The sequence below is a fragment of the Vipera berus genome, assembly GCF_964194415.1.
Source record: "Vipera berus genome assembly, chromosome: 11".
In the NCBI taxonomy this organism is placed as follows: Eukaryota; Metazoa; Chordata; class Lepidosauria; order Squamata; family Viperidae; genus Vipera; species Vipera berus.
The window spans coordinates 4,024,964-4,046,088 of record NC_138214.1 but is presented as its reverse complement, the minus strand read 5'-3'; the positions used below and the strand labels follow the sequence as shown (position 1 = coordinate 4,046,088).

General features: G+C 42.7%; 1 protein-coding gene across 1 annotated transcript in view; it reads left to right on the top strand.

The window, feature by feature from the left end:
* IL1RAPL2 (interleukin 1 receptor accessory protein like 2) overlaps nt 1-21,125 on the top strand; it is a gene marked incomplete at both ends in the record, with an annotated part of 258,875 nt that overhangs the window by 188,655 nt on the left and 49,095 nt on the right. The window contains one exon of the mRNA XM_081336518.1: nt 6,887-6,961. Within this exon, the coding sequence (XP_081192644.1) occupies nt 6,887-6,961 (75 nt within the window). The remainder of the gene's footprint in view (nt 1-6,886; nt 6,962-21,125) is intronic.

Sequence of the window (21,125 nt, the reverse complement as noted above, 5' to 3'; positions counted from 1 at the left end):
ATACTGCAGTAGTATGAGAATCAAGTTTTTTTTAAAATAAGAGATGATAAGAAATGGCAGGTTGGAGAACTGGAGGGAAAGCCTGTATTTCAAATTAACTGGAGAATGTGATTTATGACTGTTAACTGGAGGAGGGAATTGTGCTTTGATGCTATGTGCTCAGGGGAGGGGATCTCAGATTTGGCTTTGAGTATGTTAGTGCCGATGCTATGCTTCTCAAATAAAGATTCTTTAAGGAAAACAATGTCTCAACGTTCTTTGAAGAGTTTCATCTGTCGGAACCAGGACACTTTGTTGCTCTTCTCTGTACTCTTTGTTTACTTTGTTGTTCAAAAAGTTGGCCCCCGCCAACTGCTCTCCCCAAGGCAAAGGAACAGCCCTGTGAATTTGATGCCACGTTAGCACGAGGTGCCCAAGCTGTGAATCGGACGCCGGGAATCGCTCCGTTCTCAGGTTGTTGCAGACAAATGATGGATTTGCTCCTTGAATAAATAATTTCAAATGGAAGCGAACTTTGTCACGGGATAATGAGGTCTCCCTCGCTCCCAGCTGAATGCTGAAGCATTTTATAGAAAAAGAGTGTGAGATGTTTATTTTCAAAGCCGAACACATTTATCCTCTGACAGGGCTGTGTTACAGCGACTTTATTTGGGCTCTATCAAATGTCAGATGCCGGCGTAATCATTTTGTCAGGTTGATATTGCTGTGCTACTGCAGGGAAGGCAGCTCAATCTCCGGCATGCCAAATTATTATCAAATCACTCAAATATGCAACAATGCTACCATATACTTACATTTATTTCTCGCTCACGATGAAGCCACTTTAAGCTGACTAACTCACTGTCAGTTTTGAAACGGAGTTCATCTAGTTGGTTTGCATTGTTCCCCTCTGGAGAGCATTTTATCTTCGGGAGAGTTATTCAGACAAATGGCTGAAGGAAGCATCGTCTCTTGCCTTGAATGGGAGAAAGAAACATGGCTGTTTTCATGAGCAATGAGCCAAGCCTCATTATGTTTAACCAGCTTAGTTAAAGAGGAAGCAGCTGCATTAATAAAACATGCTCAGTGTAGCTAAAATTAATCTTGGTTAGTTATTTGGTGGCATATGATCTATGAGCCAAGTCTCATTACGCTTAACCAGTTTGTAAAGTGAATCACACCACTGTTAAGCAAATCCAGCTTCCCCTCATTAGCCTTAGCACCTTGGAAGCCAGTTGGGAAGGTTAGAAATTGGTGATCATGTGACTCTGGGATGCTGCAACTATCATAAATATAGGCCAGTTGCCAAGCACCTCACATGGCCCTGAGGATGCTGCAACAGTCATAAGTGCATAAGTTACTTTTTTAAGGGCCATTGTAACTTCAAATGGTTGCTAAGTGAATGGTTGTAAGTTGAGAACCACCTGCCAGTCTCAAAATGAGATCCAGAGGAGTACCTGATGGAATTCTTGCCTATTGCTATGGGTTCTAATTACAGGAATACACACCTCTTAAGACTTTATTGTTGGGAAGTATTTGTTCTGAACCAGCCAACTACCGGCCTTGTAATAAGGCAAACCCCTGTTCAAGCAGTAGAGACTGGAGAGCGTCTGAGGCTGCAAAGCGTCTGCCAAGTTTAATTCACAAGCCAAACAACAGAACAAGAAACCAAAAGCACAGGAACTTGAATCCTCAAGCGGAAGGGTTGCTTTCAGCAACCAGCCCCTCCCCAAACACTCCTTTTATTTAGAGTTCAGGGCGTGGTCTCCCTGTGCCTCCTCCCGAGGAGACCCGCAGCCTTTTTCTGCTTAGTCCTGCTCGACTGCCTCCTGCGTCGGGCGTCCTTGAACAGGGCCAGCTGTGGGTCATCATCCTCCGCACTATCGGGCTCACGCAGCTGAGAAGAGGGCCCCGGCTGAGGGCTCTGCCAAGCCTGCAAGCCATCATCAGCCGGTTCGTCTTCCACACCCTCCTCCTCCCCCTCATCTGAGTCATCCGATACATCTGAGCCGGCTGCCGGGCCCACCGGCTGGCCCTGAGTCACAACAGTATTTTTGTGCAACAGCTACCAGTAGATGACAGTGTTTACAAGTTTGGATCTATGGTATATATTAGTCTATGTTCTTTTGTCCTAAGTAGAGTTTCCAGTTTCCTGTTACAATTAAACAGTTAAGCAGTAAAGCACATGGCGACTGTACTCTTTGCTTGATCTGTGGTGCTATATAGAAACAGAATTTCTAACCCTGTCAGATATTTTAATGCAGGGAAGTTCAGTCTTGGCAACTTTAAGACTTATGGACTTCAACTCCCAGAATTCCCCAGTTGCCAAGGCTGGACATCCTTGCTTTAATCTCTCTTCAGCTGAGTGTGTGCTCATCCAACACATTTCAGAGAGTGAATTTTTCAGGGCAAGTGACTTGTGGCAAGCAAGCTGTCTTTCAGAGAAATGGGTCTTCCCAGACTGACCTTCCTGCTGAGCTAAGGTGCTCCAGAATGCAACATTCTTTGGGTTGCAAACTGGAAAAAATGCAACTTCCACTCAAGAAATTCTCCAGTGAGGCCTCCATGATGAGGATCCAGTGAGGATCCATCGTCATCACTCATGGTAATAGCAAACTTGGGGTTGAGTGTTAAGCAAACCGGCGCCAACCTGGGACGTGTGTATGTGTGTGTGTGTGTGTGTGTGTGTGTGTGTATAGTTCCTTCCTTGGATGAATTTGAACTGTTCAGTTTGAAAATTGGACTGCTTAATAGAAATTGCACATCAATCTTTTCTGAGAGAAACAATTGGAGAAATTATTTTTTATTATTATTATTAATTTTATTTGTATACCGCCCTTCTCCCGAAGGACTCAGGGCGGTGAACAGGGCAATACATATTAAAAAACAAGATACAAAAATTAAAAACGATTAAACAAAATGCCCATGAATAAGTTAAAACACATTAAAAAGTAGGTTAAAATACAGTCCTTCGTCTATTGATTGCACCTTATGACCATTACAAGTTTAAAGTATTACAGAGCCTACCAAGCCTCATCAAGGGTAAGGTAAGGGTAAAGTTTCCCCCGCACATGCGTGCTGGTCGTTTCTGACTCTAGGGGCCGGTGCTCATCTCCATTTCAAAGCCGAAGAGGACGTCCGAGGACGTCTCCGTGGTCATGTGGCCGGCATAACTAGATGCCAAAGGCGCACGGAACGCTGTTACCTTCCCACCGTAGTGGTCTCTATTTTTCTACTTGCATTTTTACATGCTTTCGAACTGCAAGGTTGGCAGAAGCTGGGATGAGTAACAGGCGCTCACTCTGTTACGCGGCACTCGGGATTTGACCTGCCAAACTGCCGACCTTCTGATCGACAAGCTCAGCGTCCTAACCCACTGAGCCACCGTGTCCCTTTCATCAAGGGTAGAGGACATCAAAACCTCTCCGCAGTTCTGGGGAATGGAAAGTCTACTTCTTTCCATTACCGACCATCGTATTGGAAAATTCTCAGCTTTTAACAGAAAGCGGTTTCTTGAAGCTGTTATTTCAGCCTTGGCTTATCTGCTTCCCATCTCAGGGTAGTTGACCAGCTGAATCCTGAAAGCATTTCGTCTCATTCATCAAAACTGTAATTGAAAATCCTGGAAGAAATCAGAATAAATACGGGAGAAGACCACATTGCAAGGAGATTTTGCTCAAATCCTGAATTTACAGTGTTCCGGTAATATGTACTCTCAGGGCTGTGTTTTTCCTGATTTCATATTTGTGTTTACCTGTCAGGCTGTTTTATCTCTCTCCCTCTCTGGTCAGCTGCAGAAAAGTTCCCTGTTTCAAACATCTATTATGAATTGGATCACTCTGAATGTCTGAAATGCACTCGGATATCCTGATAATTGCATATGAATTTTGCTGTTGGGGAAAAGGCATGTGTTGTTTCCCTTTCGTCTTCTTATTAAGGAAATCAGCTGAAGCAAAATGAAAATATTTGTGTTTTGCTTGTCCTCGGAAGGGAAAAAGAACGTGTTTGCCAAATGTTCTTTCAAAAGAGAAGGGAATTGTAGCACAAATCTCGTGGGTGGAAGATTTCTGACACCTAGTTAGGGATGAGATGCAAGGATGCTGTGCCTAGTTTTCATTGTACATTTGTTTTATTTATTTTATTAAGTCCTTATCCTGTCTTTATTATTTTTTTGTAAGTAACTCAAGGGGACAAACATACCTAATATTCCTTCCTCCTCCTATTTTCCCCACAACAACCACCCTGTGAGGTGGGTTGGGCTGAGAGAGAGGGACTCCCCAAAGTCACCCAGCTGGCTTTCATGCCTAAAGCGGAACTAGAACTCACCATCTCCTGGTGATTGGCCCAAAGGCACCCAGCCAGGTTTTATGACTGAGGCAGGACTAGAATTCTGTCTCCTGTTGATTGGTCCAAAGTCACTCAGTGGGTTTTCATGCCGAAGCCGGGACTAGAACTTCCAGTTTCCTGGTGATTGGCCCAAAGTCACCCAGCTGGCTTTCATGCCTTAAGTGAGACTAGAACTCACTGTCTCCTGGTTTCTTGGCCAGCACCTTAACCACTGCATCAAAATGGCTTCCTTTAGTTGGTCTCTGGTCTCATGGTTCCCCCATTCTTCACACAATGGGAATGGCTTGACTAGATGTTTTTAACTTTTGTATTTTTCGTTTTAATCACCCTGTAAACCGCCCTGAGTCCTTCGGGAAAGGGCGGTATATAAATATAATAAAATAATAAATAATAATAATGGCCCCATGCACAAATGAAAATAACAGTTGGGTTCCACCAACAGGCCAAACTATAGATTACCCATCCAAAGTTCTCAGCCCTGTTTTAGCCTGGTCGAGAGACTGAACAATCCTCATCAAGGTCTTGAAAGGATGGAAATGCAGAGGCGTTCCTTGCTTCCCTGTTGGACCTGGTTCTCCAGGAGGGTCCCATGAGACCTGGACTGGAGAGAGCGGGTCTCTTTCTCATACCCTCCACAAACTGTTGAGAATAATAGTTTTCAGCCAACGAGGAACATTTTGGCTCTTCCTAAGTTCCACACACCGCCCCGAGCTCTCTGTCTGATCCAGGCCCATTTGAAATCACGCCAGCGAATCCTTTGCAATTGATCTCTACACTTTCCATCATTGGTGTCTATTTAAGCGAATTAGACTTTAAGACTTGTGTACGAATCCACCCGGCCGCTTTGGGAAAATTCTCGGTAGAGGTTACGCGATGATTGGCAGGCTTTCCTGTTCCCACTAATGGCATTCCAAGTGCATTAGTGAAAAGCATTGATTATTATTTTTCCCCCACCTGCCAGCAACTTTCTATTCCTAGCTAATCCAAAAGTAATTTAGTTGCCCTGATGTTTCATTGGCTTCAGTTGTTCCATCTCTGGCTAGGAAGAGGTGTGTGTGGCTGCCACACGCTGCTAAAGAGAATCCCCCGGGTAGCTTGAATACAATGGTGTGTATAAGCAATGAGAGGCTTAGAAGGAACCTACACAATGCAGTTGAGAAAAGTTCTCTCTCCTCTCTCTCTTTCTCTTTCTCTTTCTTTCTTTCTTTCTTTCTTTCTTTCTTTCTTTCTTTCTTTCTTTCTTTCTTTCTTTCTTTCTTTCTTTTTCTTCTCTTTCTGTTTCTCTCTGTCTTTCTTTCTCTTTCTTTCTCTTCTCTCTGTTTCTCTTTCTCTTTCTCTCTCTCTTTCTCTTTCTCTTTTTCTCTCTCTTTCTCTTTCTGTTTCTCTTTCTCTCTTTCTCTTTCTCTTTCCCTTTCTTTCTCCTTCTCGTCTATGAAGACTTTCCATCATCCAGGATATGATCATACCAAAGGTGCTTTTTTTCACTAGGCAACTGGACTTTCTTTCTTGGAAAGTCCAGTTGCCTTTTGGAAAAAGCACCTTTGGGATATTCTCTCTCTCTCTCTCTCTCTCTCTCTCTCTCTCTCTCTCTCTCTCTCTCTCTCTCTCTCTCTCTCTCTCTCTCTCTCTCTCTCTCTCTCTCTCTCCCTCTCCCTCTCCCTCTCTCTCTCTCTTTCTCTCTCTCTCTCTCTCTCTCCCTCCCCCTCTCTCTCCCTCCCTCTCTCTCTCTTTCTCTCTCTCTCTCTCTCTCCCTCCCCCCCTCTCTCTCCCTCTCTCTCTCTGTCTCTCTCTCTCTCTCTCTCCCTTCCTCTCTCTCTCTTTCTCTCTCTCTTTCTCTCTCTCTCTCTCTCTCTCTCTCTCTCTCTCTCCCTCCCTCTCTCCCTCCCCCCTCTCTCTCTCCCTCCCTCCCTCTCTCTTTCTCTCTCTCTCTCCCTCCCCCCCTCTCTCTCTCCCTCTCTCTGTCTCTCTCTCTGTCTCTGTCTCTCTCTCTCTCTCTCTTTCTCTCTCTCTCTCTCTCTCTCTCATATGAGTTTTTTCCCTCCAGTTGAACTGACCTATTTCATCATTGTTAGCTGTGTTGAGGATCCACTTGCATAAAATAGGATTGTATGATTCTGGTTGTTGCTTTTGGTGCCATCATCAATATAATTCCTAAGGAACAGCTTGGTGGCCTAGCGGGGAAGACGGTTGCTTCCCACTTGAAAGGTTGACGGTTCGATCCTAGGTGGTGGCAGAGGTTTTTCTCTCAGGGCGCCAAAAAAAAAATTGCTGTGAACTCCGCGTAGGCATCAGGAAGGTCATCTGGCCAGTAAACACTCAGCTCCATTCAGTCACCCCGACTCTACCCTGAACTGAGGGATTACAAGGTCATAAAGGGAGCTTTTAATCAATATAATTCCAAAGCTAGCAGAATGCTGCTGATGGTCATCTTAAAAAATGGGTGTCTTAAAAAAACCCAGGTCTGCAAATCCAAGCCTTTGCACAAGACTCATTGTCTCCAGATCCAGATTGTTCTTTTAATTTCCCCCCTTCCTCTTTTCTCCTCCCCTATTCCTTCCAGCTTTAGTCACCAACAGACCCCCTCAGCCTTTGTATCCAGTAGAGAATCAGACGAGTCTTCTCGAAGTCCAATTGGGTAAGTTCCTTTCTCAGAAGATGGAATCGAAATGAAGCCAGAGCGGAGTGTGGCTGATATTACTGTATGTAAATCAACAGTTTACTTTCTCATTCTCAATGGGGGAGGGTTATTCCAACAAGGGTTTCAAGGAGGACTTTTGCGTCGGATTGGAGAATGGGGCTAATTGTCTGAGGTTCACCCAAGGATATGATGGATGGATTCGAAGATCAGCGCATCCTCTCTTGAAATGGTGCATGAAACAGCTGCTTTTTCACTGCACATGGCAGAAATGTTGATAAATTCAGTGTACTGGGGGAGAATAGGACTGAATTTATAATGTTATGGACGGTATGTAGGAAACAGAAATCTTTCTGCCCACCTTTATACAGGTAGTCCTTAATTTACGGCCAAAATTTCTGTTGCTAAGTGAGATGGTTGTTAAGTGAGTTTGGCCTCATTTTAGGACCTCTCTTGCCACCGTCCTTAAGTGAATCACCACCGTTGTTAAGTTAGTAATATGGCTGTAAAGTGAATCTGGCTTCCCCCATTGACTCTGCTTGCCAGAAGGGCGCAAAAGGGGGAATCACGTGACCCTGGGATCGTCAGAAATATGAGCCACTTGCCAAGCATCTGAATTTCGATCACGTGACCCTGGGGACGCTGCAGCGGTCGTAAGGGTGGAAAACCATCCCAAGTCACTTTTTCCAGTGCTGTTGTAACTTTGAATGGTCACTAAACAAATGTTGTAAGGCGAGGACTACCTGTAATAAAAACTGGGTCATTCCACATGATACTACCTGGATGGAATTTCTCTTTCTTTACGTACCACTTAAGGAACATGTTGCTGCAAGGAATGGTGATACAGTAGTAACCTCCTAGATTTTTTTTTATTATTTGTTTTCCAGTTTCTCGTTTTTGCAAATCTGTCATATATGATCAGGCTGCACTCTAGCGAACAGACATAACACCTTTTTCAGTTTTGCTTACAGGTCATTTTTGTAAACGAGTAGTATTAAGAGCACATTTTTTTATTATTGTTTTCACGAATCTACCACCCATCTACATTCAGGCATTTCTCTAAAACACATTTGCAAATATTAGCACAGACTGAATTCTTAAAAAAAAACAAAAACTTGAATCCCAAGTGAACAATTTTTCAGTTCAGGTAGCACAGATGCCTGCAACTGGGTAAAACAATTTTCTCTCCCATCCTTGATAGGCCTTCAATTAAATGGTTTTAAGTGTACATTAAACAGATTAGTTTAAGTCTAATGCCTCTTACTTCTAAACTGTTGAGACCAAGTTGTTGTTACATCTCTTACGACCCACTTCTGCGCTTTTTGAAGGTATTTAAATACAAGATACCTTGCTCTGCTCTTCGCCAATATTTCCAGCTTGTGTTTAACTGTATTTTAAGAAATAAGTCCCATTTTGCTGTGAACAAAATCGGTTTCCATAGATCGCAACTGAACTGCCTCATGGTATATATATGTAGAATAAATATACAGCTAAGATCTTCTATAAATCCATGCACATCTATAACCTAATTTCAGGATTTGAGCTCGGATGCTAAGAAGCACAATCTCATTTTAGTTTACAAGATGACGAAGATGAAAACAATCCTATTAGACAAAGACAAGAGTTTTTTAAAAAACATCTTATTTTTCTACTTGTTTTTAACTTTCAAGGGCTTAGGAGATGGCAGGAGGCCGCTCTGATAAATTATATCAATTTTCCAGTGTTTTGATAAGATTGAAAATAATGTAAGCACGAGAAGATAAAGAATCATAAATGGGTTTCAGCCCCATACAAACCTAGGGTGCAATCTGGATTGGCAGACTGAATCTTTTTTGGATTCAGGACTCAAACTTTATGAGAGACTGTGCTGAAAAATTTGATTTTCTCCCCTGTTTGTTTAGCTGTTGCAATTTTGAGCACTGTCTGGATTTGTGAGTCTAGTAAAATCTTACCATCCCCTCCCCCCCAGGTCCATGATTATAAGCAAGACACTATGTCTAAGCCTCGGGGAACAATCAGAAACTCTTGATGGTTAATCTAATTACAGCCGGTGTGGAAGAAAACAAAAACTAGGATGAAAAACTTTCAAACTGAGCCATGCAACAGATTTTTCATTTTTTTCCCCCTTTCCCGAGTGTCTTGGAAGACTTAGAAATTCACTCTCCAAAAACGCAAAAAAAAAAAACAGGAGACGATATTAGTCAGGAAGCCTTTTCATGCTTTAGGTTGCATTTTGAGAATTTGCCATGTCTGAATTTTGATAGGATTTATTGGATCCACAGCTGGGGAGCAAAGGAAAAAACAACAACAACCAGCTTTGCTCTTATGTTTACCGGAGGGAGAAATTGAAATTAAACGCAGGGTAAATTGGCAATCCCTTCTCCTCCTTTGTTAGGAAAAAAAAAATAAAAAAAAAATAAAAATCTGAATATAAAATCCAGCTTTGGAAATGGATTCACACGTTGGCTTTAATGTTCTGTTGCTAGGATTGTCCCGCAAATGAGTTATTAGAATGGGAACAGCTCCAAGCAGCTGTAAATTACAGGAGAGTCTCGTTCTGCAATTTTTGACCTTTTCAACATTCTGCAATTTGCTAGACAATGTCATCCAGTTTCCTTCTCCCCAACCTTGTTTACCGCTTTGCTAAATGGGGAAGAATGGCAGAATGAGCAGCCAATCCTGTCCAAACGGGCGGGATCAGGAAAGGTCAGGGCTGTGCATCATTCTTCTTTTTCTGGCCACAGTTGATGATCAAAGTCAAGAGCATCCAGATTAGGATAATAGGCTGTTTTTTTATGAGAAGAGGAGGAGGAGGAGGAGGAGGAGGAGGATGGCGGCTATGGAGTCCCCAGTGCTCTCTGAGCTTGGTTGTTTTCTTGGAGATGTTTCACTGCCCAACTAAGTAACTATCAGTCCTAGAAGGGAGTGGGGTTTATTATGGAGGAGGAGGAGGAGGAGGAGGAGGAGGAGGAGGAGGAGGAGGAGGAGGAGGAGGAGGAGGAGGAGAAAAATAAGGATCCTGCCAATGGGAAATCTGAATGTCACATCCCTGCAAAAAAATGCAGTTGGTCCTTGGGGGTAGAATCCCCACTGTTCAGCAAGGTAGTGGTAAACGACCTAATTTTATGACCATTTTTTTGCTGTGGTTGTTAATCCTTGCAGTTGTTAAGTGAATCATGGGGTCATTAAGCAAATCTGGCTTCTTCCATTGTCATTGCTTGTCAGAAGCCATCTGAGCAGGTCACAAATGGCAGTCATCTGATCCCCCAATGGTGCAACGGTCATAAATATGAGTCATTGCCAAGCCTCTGAATTTTGATCCACGTGACTGGTGTGTGTGTGTGTGTGTGTGTGTGTGTGTGTGTGTGTGCAACAGTTCATTTAGTGACTGTCTGAAGTTACAACAGCACTGAAAATAGTGACTTGTGACCCTTTTTTCACACTTGCAACCGTTGCAGCATCCCTAAGGGTCACGTGATCACAATTCAGACGCTTGGCAACTGGCTCATGTTTATGACGGGTTGCCGTGTCCCAGGGAGGGGGACACGTGATCCCCTTTTGCAACCTTCTGACAAGCCAAGTCAATGGGGGAGCCAGATTCACTTAACAACCATGCTACTCACTTAACAACCACAGCGATTCACTTTACAGCCATGGCAAGGAATCTCAAAAAATGGGGGCAAAACTCCCCTAACAACTGTCTCGCTTAGCGACAGAGCTTTTTTGGGCTCCATGGCGGTCGTAGGTCGAGGACTACCTGTGCAGAATCATTTATAGATTGCTTGCAAACCTCTGTCTTCTGGTTGCACATGGGATACATTTCAATACATTTCCTCTCTTTTGTGCAAAGTAGTTTTTATTTATTTATTTTTTATTATTTATTTTAATCCCATTTATATCCCGCCCTTCTCCGAAGACTTAGGGCGGCTTACAATTTAAGCACAAACCAATGTGCTTAGCAATAGCGTCTCTCTCTCTCTCTCTCTCTCTCTCTCTCTCTCTCTCTCTCTCTCTCTCTCTCTCTCTCTGGATCTCTCTCTCTCTCTCTCTCTCTCTCTCTCTGAAACACGGGCACCCAATCTGCTGCCCCCACCCACTGCTATAGCTGGCATTCTGGTGGGTGGCCTGCAAATAAATATCAATTTCACTTTGGTGGCACTGCAAGCTAATAGTTTCCTGCAAGGGACTCCAATTACGTCGTTCGCAAATCAAACGGGCGCACTTCACCACGCAAGCTTCCTCCGATTCTCTGCTAATTCAAAGTAGTTCTCTACCCTTCGTTGCCCAAGCTGAATAGTTTACGGTGACCGAATTTACATATATTATAGCCATCCATGATTAAGCTACAAATTATAGTTCAGTGATCCAGAGACAACGGCGGGAGCTGGGTGAATAATTAATTAACAACAGGTAATTTATTCAATCCGTTTCAAACCTCCCTTCTCTTTGCAAATTAGACATGTACAGAGAGAAAGGCGGTTCTCCTCCGATGCGTCTCGGTGATTTCGGTCAATAACTCTCGGTCCGTCCCGCGACTTGAATGCCTATTTCTTTGGGACTGATATTGAATTCAGAAATATGATGTTTCGATAGGACCTTTCAGCCTTTCGGCAAGCAGCCTCTCTTTTGTGACTGACGAGATCATCTTTTCTTACACTTAATTCTGAACATTAATGGCTTGGGTTAACGGCCAGCATAATTGTTCTGGCGCTTGCGATGTGCTACTTCGCACTTTAGTTTTTCGATGTGTAGAATGCAGTGTAAAGATGCTCTGGAAGCAGACTCAGCTGGTGGTATTATATGAACACCACCTTGTAGATTGCCAGAATTATTATAATTTAGGGTTGGTTTGTTTTTTTAAAAAAAACTTCCTAGTAAGAATCAGGGCTGGCTATGATTAGCTTTTTTTTTCTCCAAACCTTTATCTGTTTGTGAAGATACAAGGTTTTGTGAAAGTTGCTGTCCTTTTTTGGAGAAAGAGAAACTGATTGTTGTTGGCAGAATGTCCCTGTTCCAGGCTAGAGGATTGAGTTAGGGGTTACATTCAGTGGTGGGATTCAGCCGGTTCGCACCACTTCAGCAGAACCAGTAGCTAATTTTTTTGTTGCCAAAGCCCAGAATGGACTTCCGGAAGCGGCATCCACTTGGAGAACCGGTTGTTCACCTATTTGAATCCCACCACTGGTTACATTAATCTCTCGGGGGGGTTTTTTCTTTCCTGCAGATGTTTCATTTACCCAACTAGGTAACATCATCAGTGCTAAAAGGGAATCGCTTTTGCTCTTTATTTAAATACAAGTGGCTTTTCCTGTCAGCATTGGCAGTTCCTTAATTAGGATGTCTCTGTCTATCCGAACCATGACATTTAGAAGAGATTTTAGACTTTAGAATGAGCATGTCTGCAGCCATTTTTTTTCCCTTCTCATTTCTAGTTAACGTAGGATGCTCTTTACTGGGTTGGTAGTTCCTTGATTGGGATATTGTTTCCTTGCTGCTTGGTGTTAATTTCTGCTTATCTGGGTGCCGATTGCTGGTCAGGAGCATCTAGCTTTTTGATTGTCTCTTTTGAATGGTAGGTAGTTGGTGTTTATCTCTATGTGCCTGTGGATGGCTGATTTGCCTGGCTGCCGGGCTTCCAGGAATTTGCTAGCATTTTAACAGATCTCGCTAAATTCACTAGGTAAATAAGGCCACTGTATATTAGCTGCTATCAGAGGCTGTCTTTCCACCTGCGATGCAGTTGAAAGTAAGGTTAAAGCCTCTGTCCTTTAACTGATTAGCATTTGGGGGTTTAGCGGGATTTCCTGTTTTCATGCAATAACCATGTTTGCTGAGAGAAAGCGAGAAGAGAGACGTGTTGATTTTTTTCTCCTGGATAGAAAATCTTTAGTTTACCTGATGAGACCCTCAATGCTAGCAATGCCTTAGATACTGTAAGCTTTCACACTTAGCCTCACAATTGCCCCAGCAATACTCAGGAATTTAAAAGAGCCAAAAGAAACTATTGAGCTGAGGTTTGGGACGCGGTGGCTCAGTGGGTTAGGACACTGAGCTTGTCGATCAGAAGGTTGGCAGTTTGGCGGGTCGAATCCCAAGTGCCGCGTAACAGAGTGAGTGCCTGTTACTCGTCCCAGCTTCTGCCAACCTAGCAGTTCGAAAGCATGTAAAAATGCAAGTAGAAAAATAGGGACCACTACAGTGGGAAGGTAACAGCGTTCCGTGCGTCTTTGGCGTCTAGTCATGCCGGCCACATGACCACGGAGACGTCCTCGGACAAGCGCTGGCTCTTCGGCTTTGAAACGGAGATGAGCACTGGCCCCTAGAGTCGGAAACGACTAGCACGCATGTGGAACCTTTACCTTTACCTTATATATATATATATATATATATATATATATATATATATATATATGTATGTATGTATGTATGTATGTATGTATGTATGTATGTATGTATATATATATGTATGTATATATATGTATATATATGTATATATGTATATATATATATATATGTATATATATATATATATATATATATATATATATATATATATATATATATATATATATATATATAAAGGTAAAGGTTCCCCCGCACATGTGTGCTATACTTTGTTATATATATATATAACAAAGTATCACTACTAATATCAGTATTACTAACAGTATTACTAACATTAACCTTAAACATAAAATCCCTTCAATACAAATCAACACTTATCCCTTGTTACAGAGCCTGACCTGTGCTGTTGTGTAATTACTTGAGGGGATAAAAAAAGGAGAGGAAGTCTGGTCACGGATAAACAGATAAATAGCAGCCTCAGTTGTTCAGGATGATCCAATGGAAAGAGAAGGGGGGCGGTGTCTTCCGATTACCTGTAGATATGTGACACTTTTACCTGGACTAATACAGGGAGTCCTCGACCACAATTAGGACCGGAAATTCAGTTGCTAATGGCCCCGGGTCCCCCAGCCAACTTTTATGTCTAAGGTGGGATTAGAACCTACTGCCTCCTGGTGGTTCATCCTAAGCCACCCAGCAGTGTTGACTCCTCATAACTGCCTGGATAAATTCCTGCAGTTTTCTTTGCAAGATTTCAGAAATTGGTTGCCATTGCCTGCTTCTTAGGGCTGAGAGGTATGACTGGCCCAATGTCACCCAGCCGGCTTTTGTGCCTAAGGCGGAACTAGAATTCACCATCACCTAGTGATTGGCCCAAAGTCACCTAGTTGGCTTTTATATCCAAGGCGGGAATAGAACTCAGCATCTCCTAGGAATTGGCTCAAAGTGACCTGGTTGCTTTCATGCCTAAGGTAGGACAAGAACTCACTGTCACCCAGGTTTCTAGGTCAGCACCTTAAGCACTAAGTCACACTTGCCCTCACAAAACACCAGCCTTTTTTTTATCCTGTTATTCCATTTTATGCATTATATGACACTTTTATACTTTCATTATTTTGCAATGAAATGTAAGTGCTGTACAAATGAAGCAGCAGTTGTAACAGAACTATGAATATTAATCAGAGACCAAACACATCTGCCCATTTGGATTTTTCTGTGTTTCTCATCTTAGATTCACTTGGTTCTCTATTTACCCATCGACTAAAAAGCCACAAAAGAATTGCATCAGAATTGATATGCAGCATCGGAGCATCATTTCCCTAACATATAAAAATGTTGCACACGTTTCCGAAGCATAATTTCCTCTTTTGCTACCCCATGCACTTTTGTACTTACATTTTGATAATACGTGTAAATGTCGGCTTTTTTTTTTTTTGCTTGCTTGCTTGCTTGTTTGTTTGGCTAACTGCTTTGCAAAAATTCTGGGGAAAAAATCATTCCTAGTCATTTACTTGTTTGGGAAAGGCACAGGAGCCAAGCTTTTAATGAAGTTTAAATTCCCTTTGGTCTCGATCCTGGCTGCATTTGGGAATTCAGCCCCTCCCCCTGCTGCTCAGAGGGCCAACTATTTTATCTGCAGAAGACGTGAACTGGCAGCGATGATGTCTCCAATGTAAGAAATCCTATTTTCGCTTCAAAACAAGCACATCTTGCCTATGCTATTTGAAGCCGTGTGAGTGCATTTCTTTATTTCAAAGTTGCGAAAAAAATACTGTTGTGAAGTCCGGATCTAGACACCGTAGTCTTTCTAGCCACATGATTGTGTTTAAAATAGGTTGAGTTTGCATAACATTCACAGGTTGGATTTTAACCTAGTTTGTTGCTGTGTTGTTCTAACTGGGCTATGTGGTTATTTTAAAAGCCACATGAATAGAAAGCGTTTTTTTGGTGCAGTGGTTAAAGCCTCAGGCTATAAACTGGGAGACTGTGAGTTCTAGTTCAGGCTTAGGATGAAAGCCAGATGGGGGACTTTGGGCCAATCACCAGGAGATGGTGAGTTCTGGTCCCACCTTAGCTTTAAAGCTGGCTGGGGGACTTTGGGCCAATCACCAGGAGAGGGTGAGTTCTAGTCCTGCCTTAGCCATGAAAGCTAGCTGGCTGACTTTGGGCCAGTCATACGTCTCAGCCCTAAGAAGCAGGCAATGGCAACCCATTTCTGAAATCTTGCAAAGAAAACTGCAGGAATTTATCCAGGCAGTTATGAGGAGTCAACACTGTCTTGAAGGCACAACCATCGCCAATAACAACAATAAAACAAGAAGCCATGTGAATCTGGGAAATTGGGCTAATTGAATAAACCAGGGTTCGTTGAACTGGAAGCAGGCCTGCCGTGTAAATGCAGCTATTTTGAAAACCTTATTTTTAATAAATAAACAAATAAATCTGACATTTTAGGAGACCATAATGGAAGATAATGAGATCAAAGACAAAGAAAGGAAACAGCTGACTCGGACTTTCTTTTTTTTTTAATTTCCTCCCACCGCTGGCTTGATTGAAATCGCTAGTTTTGCCCTACTCACGTTGATTGTGTGGAACCTAATTTAGATCCTGACTCAAACCAGAATGTGACCCAGAGACAGCTGGAAATGGATGCTCCCTTTTCAACATGACACAACCCAGCTATTCAGAGAGTGTGTGTGACTTCCACTGTTTCATTAGAAAGTTCCAACTTAACACGAAACCCTTTTTGTTTTATGCCTCTCAGTAGTTCTGACTCTCCAACAAAACATTGCTTGCATTTTTTTGTTTTTGGCCTGGTAGGAAACTAAAGGTAGTATCACACCTATGAATTCCAAGTAAAATTGGATTTTTTTATAAGAGCAGACTCACTGGGTGTAAATTCTGTGATCTTGCTCCAGCAGATTTGAATAACCCCTATCTTGCATGAAATTCAGCTAACACTCATTATTGTGTGTGTGTGTGTGTGTGTGTGTGTGTGTGTGTGTGTGTGTCTTCAAATCAGTCTTGTCTCCTAGCTGGACTAGACTCTGCCATTTTCTTTAGTAAGATTTCAGAAGAGGGTAGCCATTGCTTGCTTCTTAGGGCTGAGAGAAAAGGACTGGCTCAAGGTCATCCAACAGGCTTCATGCCTACGATGGACCTGGAATTCATAGTGTATTGGTTTCTCATCACTGCACCAAACTGGTTCTCTATTCATGTGACTTACTGAAGCATAAAACAACCACATATTCCAGGTAGAGCATCACAGCAACAAACTAGGTTAAATGTGATTTGTGAGTGTCATGCAAACTCAGCCTCTCTTCTGGTTTATTTCTTCTGGTCCTTTGTAATGGTGGAGACTTTGAGACGTCTTCTCCAATATTGTGAAGATTTGGAGACAACTTCTCCAACACTTCTTGGATTGGACATCTGACCTTGTAGTATATCATGGGTCCATTTCAGTCCAAACTTTGGAATTAATCCAAATAAGTGTTTTCTAGATCAGAAATTTATGTCCCTGCACCATCTTACATGGTCCAGACATAGTATGTCCACTAATGCCCTGTTCTGTCCTCGATATAAATAATTGTTGATATTATTGATAAATGATTATTGATAAATAATCTACACTGAAAAATTAAGAGTCACCATGGAGTGACCAGATGTTTCTGCTTCCAACGTGATGGAAGTTCTGATTGCTTTTTATGTGCAATGCATTATTGTGTCTACCATTTTGACTTTTTTGACCATGCCCTGCAAATACCCCTGACACCTTCCTTAGCTCCAGTTTGAGTTTTGTTTTGCCAAAGCATGGAATAATTGAGGCCACGCATACAAAGGGCATTTGCAGGAATTGGGTATGTGTAGTTTAATGAAAAGAAGGACAAGGGGGGACATGATAGCAGTGTTCCAATATCTCGGGGGCTGCTCCAAAGAAGAGGGAGTCAGGTTATTCTCCAAAGCCCCTGAAGGCAGGACAGGAAACTACAAATGAAAACTAATCCAGGAGAGAAGCAACCTAAAACTAAGGAGAAATTTCCTGACAGTGAGAACAATTAATCAGTGGAACAACTTGCCTCCAGAAGTTGTAGGTGCTCCATCATGGGAGTTGTTTAAAAAGATACTGGACAACCATTTGTCTGAAATGGCATAGGCTTTCCTGCTTGAGCAGGGGGTTGGACTAGAAGACCTCCAAGGTCTCGTCCAAGTCTGTTATTCTGTTAAATTCAGTGAATAGTTGGTATTGAACATACATAGATATTTGTTGAGACTTTTCAGAGGAGGAAGGCAAGCATTAGGACATTCCATTTTTATTTTTGAAAAATTGGAGCTGTTTTCCTCCCCCCCCCCTGCGCTCCTCTCCACAGGATACATCTCACACCAAGACACATATCAAGTGTCTAGATAATAAGTGACATAGCACAGAAGGGAATTGGCGAGCACCGTTTCGACTGTGCACACTGAGCAAGGATTTTTCATTCCATCCATCATTCACAGCTCGCTGCAGTGCTTCCAAAAGTCACTTAAACTCATCCTGTCTAGCAAACAATGGGATGGAAAAAGGCCAGAGACTCAGCACCGGGTCCCCTTGTACTGCGTTACCTCTGGGCTTGGAGGATGCAAGACAGACAGGAGTCATGATTGTTAGCAAGATTGAGATGCATATTGGAGGACAACATCTCTTGGGTTCCAAATCCAGGGCATTCAGTGGCCTGATTCTGCAATAGCTTTTCTGTTTTGCCCAGCATCTTCTGAAAAGATCCTTCTGAAATCAGACAAGGCAATTGTTAGAATTGAACATTTGCAGTTCCAGGTTGAACTGCAGGGTCCTTGGTGGTCTCTGAGCTAAGTAGTTTTCTTGCAGATGTTTCATGACCCAACTAGGTAACACCATCAGTGCTAGAAGGGGCTTGTATATATAAAAAGCAAATCCCACTAAATAATGTTGACTAGTTTAGTAATGTAACATCTGCAAGAAAACAACCACAGAATTGGCAGCTTCTAATCCATTACAGCATACTGCATCTGGGCTTTCCTAAACCAGAAAGGCTAGTTTAGCCAAGGACTACCAGCCAAAACACAACTCTCCAAGAAAACAATGGAGCAAAGAGATGGTGGCCTTCAAGAATGAGCAGAGTTGAGCATCTTCCCCACCCCCCACACTGGAGGAGAGAGGAGAGAGACAGACAGACAGAGAGACAGAATCAGTCTTAGGAGGCATAGCTGGTATTAAAGAGTTGTATTAGTCTTTATCTGCCAGGCTCAGCATGACACATGCACAGCCTGGGCCTCAGGTGTGGATTATGTAAATATAAGCACTTTTCACAGGAGCAAATAAACTATTTCCCTCTGAAATAGGTTTTGGTGCTTAGACCTGGTTCAGGAAATTCACCTACCTCCCTTGGCATATTTTTGGCCTTCATATCTATCATCTAAAGAAGATCTTAACATGTTGTGGATGCTCTTCATCATCCATGACCTTGATCCTCGGACTCTTCAGTTGTTTTAACAGAATAACAGAATAATGGAAGGGACCTCAGAGGTCTTCTAATCCAGGCCAGAAGCTCTATACCATTTCAGACAAATGACTGTCTAATCTCTTCTTAAAAACTTTCAGTGTTGGAGCATTCACAACTTCTGGAGGCAGGTTGTTCCACTTCTGGAGGCAAGTTGTTCCACTGATTAATTGTTCTAACTGTCAGGAAGTTTCTCCTTAGTTCTAGGTTGTTTCTCTATGTGATTAGTTTCCATCCGTTCCTTCTTGTCCTGCTTTCAGGTGCTTTGGAGAATAGCTTGACTCCCTCTACTTTGGGGCAGCCCCTGAGATATTGGAATATCTTTGCCTTAGAAATTCTGGGTTCTCTGAGAAAGCTTCCTAGCTCCTTATTTGTCAAAACAAACAAACAAACAAAGGGGTGGTGGTGCAAGAATGCACATTACTGTAGAAACCAAAGAGGGTCCTGTCAATTCAGTCACAAGATTTGCCTTTCTTTGCTGTGTCTTCTCTCTGCATAAACGACTTCCCCCTTGCCTTTGAGTTTCCAACAGAGGTGAATCCCATTATTTCTTTTGAATCTCTAGAGGCCTGTGACATCTGCTCTCAAGTTTCAGGAGTTTACTCCAGCCGTAAAATATTCATCCTGAGTGCTAGCTGTAGGTCAACCTGTATTATGTAGGGCGTCCAGGGCAACCCGCATTGGACCCCATGGAATAAGCTACAGTGCATGCAAGTCTAATCATAGAGGAGCATTCTTCAACCTGGTTGCATGGTTAATTGGGGTGTAACTACCAGAATGAGTCCCAAAACGTAGCCAGGGGGAGGGGGAAGGATGCTAGCTTGAGATCTCATTTAGGAATAGAACATAGAATCATAGGGTTGGAAGAGATATTAGAAGTCTTCTAATCCAACCCCTTGCTGATGCTAGGAGACCTTTTACCATCCCGGTCAAATGGCTGTCTAGTTTATTTTTGAAACCTTCCAATGATGGAGCATCCACAACTCCTGGAGGCAATTGATTAACTGATTAATTGTCCTCACTGTCAGACAATTCCTCCTTACTGTTCAGGATGGTCCAACACTTCCAAGTTCTAAAGTGGTTCTACCTATCTAAGCTTCCCATTGATTTTCTCAACAGAAAGGATTAAGTTGGTTTCCTACTGAGGCTCAAGTTTTCCTGGGAGCAAGATAACATTTTATAGCTTTTGGTTATTCTGATTATTGCTCCTCCTCCTCCTCCTCCTCCTCGTACTCATATATCCCCACTGTCCTTGACAGACTGTGGACAAACACCCACCCACACCTTGGTATAAATAAGATTAAAACACATACATAAGATACCAAAAAAGAGAGAGAAAGAGAAATTGAGAATTGAAAGCACATTCAAACCAAGTGCCTCCCACTTGTTTACAGAAAAGAAGCAGAGCTGGATCTATTCACCAATATGGCAGGGACAGTATCATAAAGATTGGGGCCACCCCCAAGAAGAGTTGGTCATTTAGTTCATGTTCCATGAACCTCGGGAAGAGAGGAGACTTCAAATATCTGGAGCAGTTTAGCAGATTCTATCCTGGCAGGAATCTCAAACCTGGTTAATTAGACAGAGCCTCTAGGAAGTTACAGGAATAAAACCCAGCATCTCCCAGTCACAAACATTACATGAGTCGCAGAAATGCCTCCCTGCAAGATCCACATGATCTCAAGGGCCTTGCTCTCCGATGGCTATGTGATCTACTATTCGGTCATAGGTTTAGCCATTCTGGTAACTTGCTCACACGTTATTTCATTTTATTCATCATTTTTATTGTGTATTTTAAAGTAATTCTCCTTGCTGGTGTTTATATTTTGATGCCCATTTTTCATGTGGTTTTTGTGACTTTCATGCGCTAATGCTGTATTCTGTTACTCTGCATAAAATAACAGAATAATGGATTTGGGAGGGACCTTTGAGGTCTTCTAATCCAACACTCTGCTCAAGCAAGAGACCCTATACCAGGGATGTCAAACTCCCGGCCTGCGGGCTGGATGCGTAATGCGGAAGCCACGCCCAACCCGTTGCTGGCAATGGCAAAACCATCCTGATACATTGTGCAACGTCACATAATGTTGCGAGTTTGACATGTCTGCCCTATACCATTCCAGACAAACGGTTGTCCAATCTCTTCTTAAAAACCTCCATGATGGAACACCCACAACGTCTGGAGGCAAGCCATTCCACTGACTAATTGATCTGGGATTATAGAATAAAAGAGGTGGAAGGGACCTTGGAGGTCTTCTAGTCCAACCCCCTGCTCAAGCAGGAGATTTAGGGTTAGGGTTAGG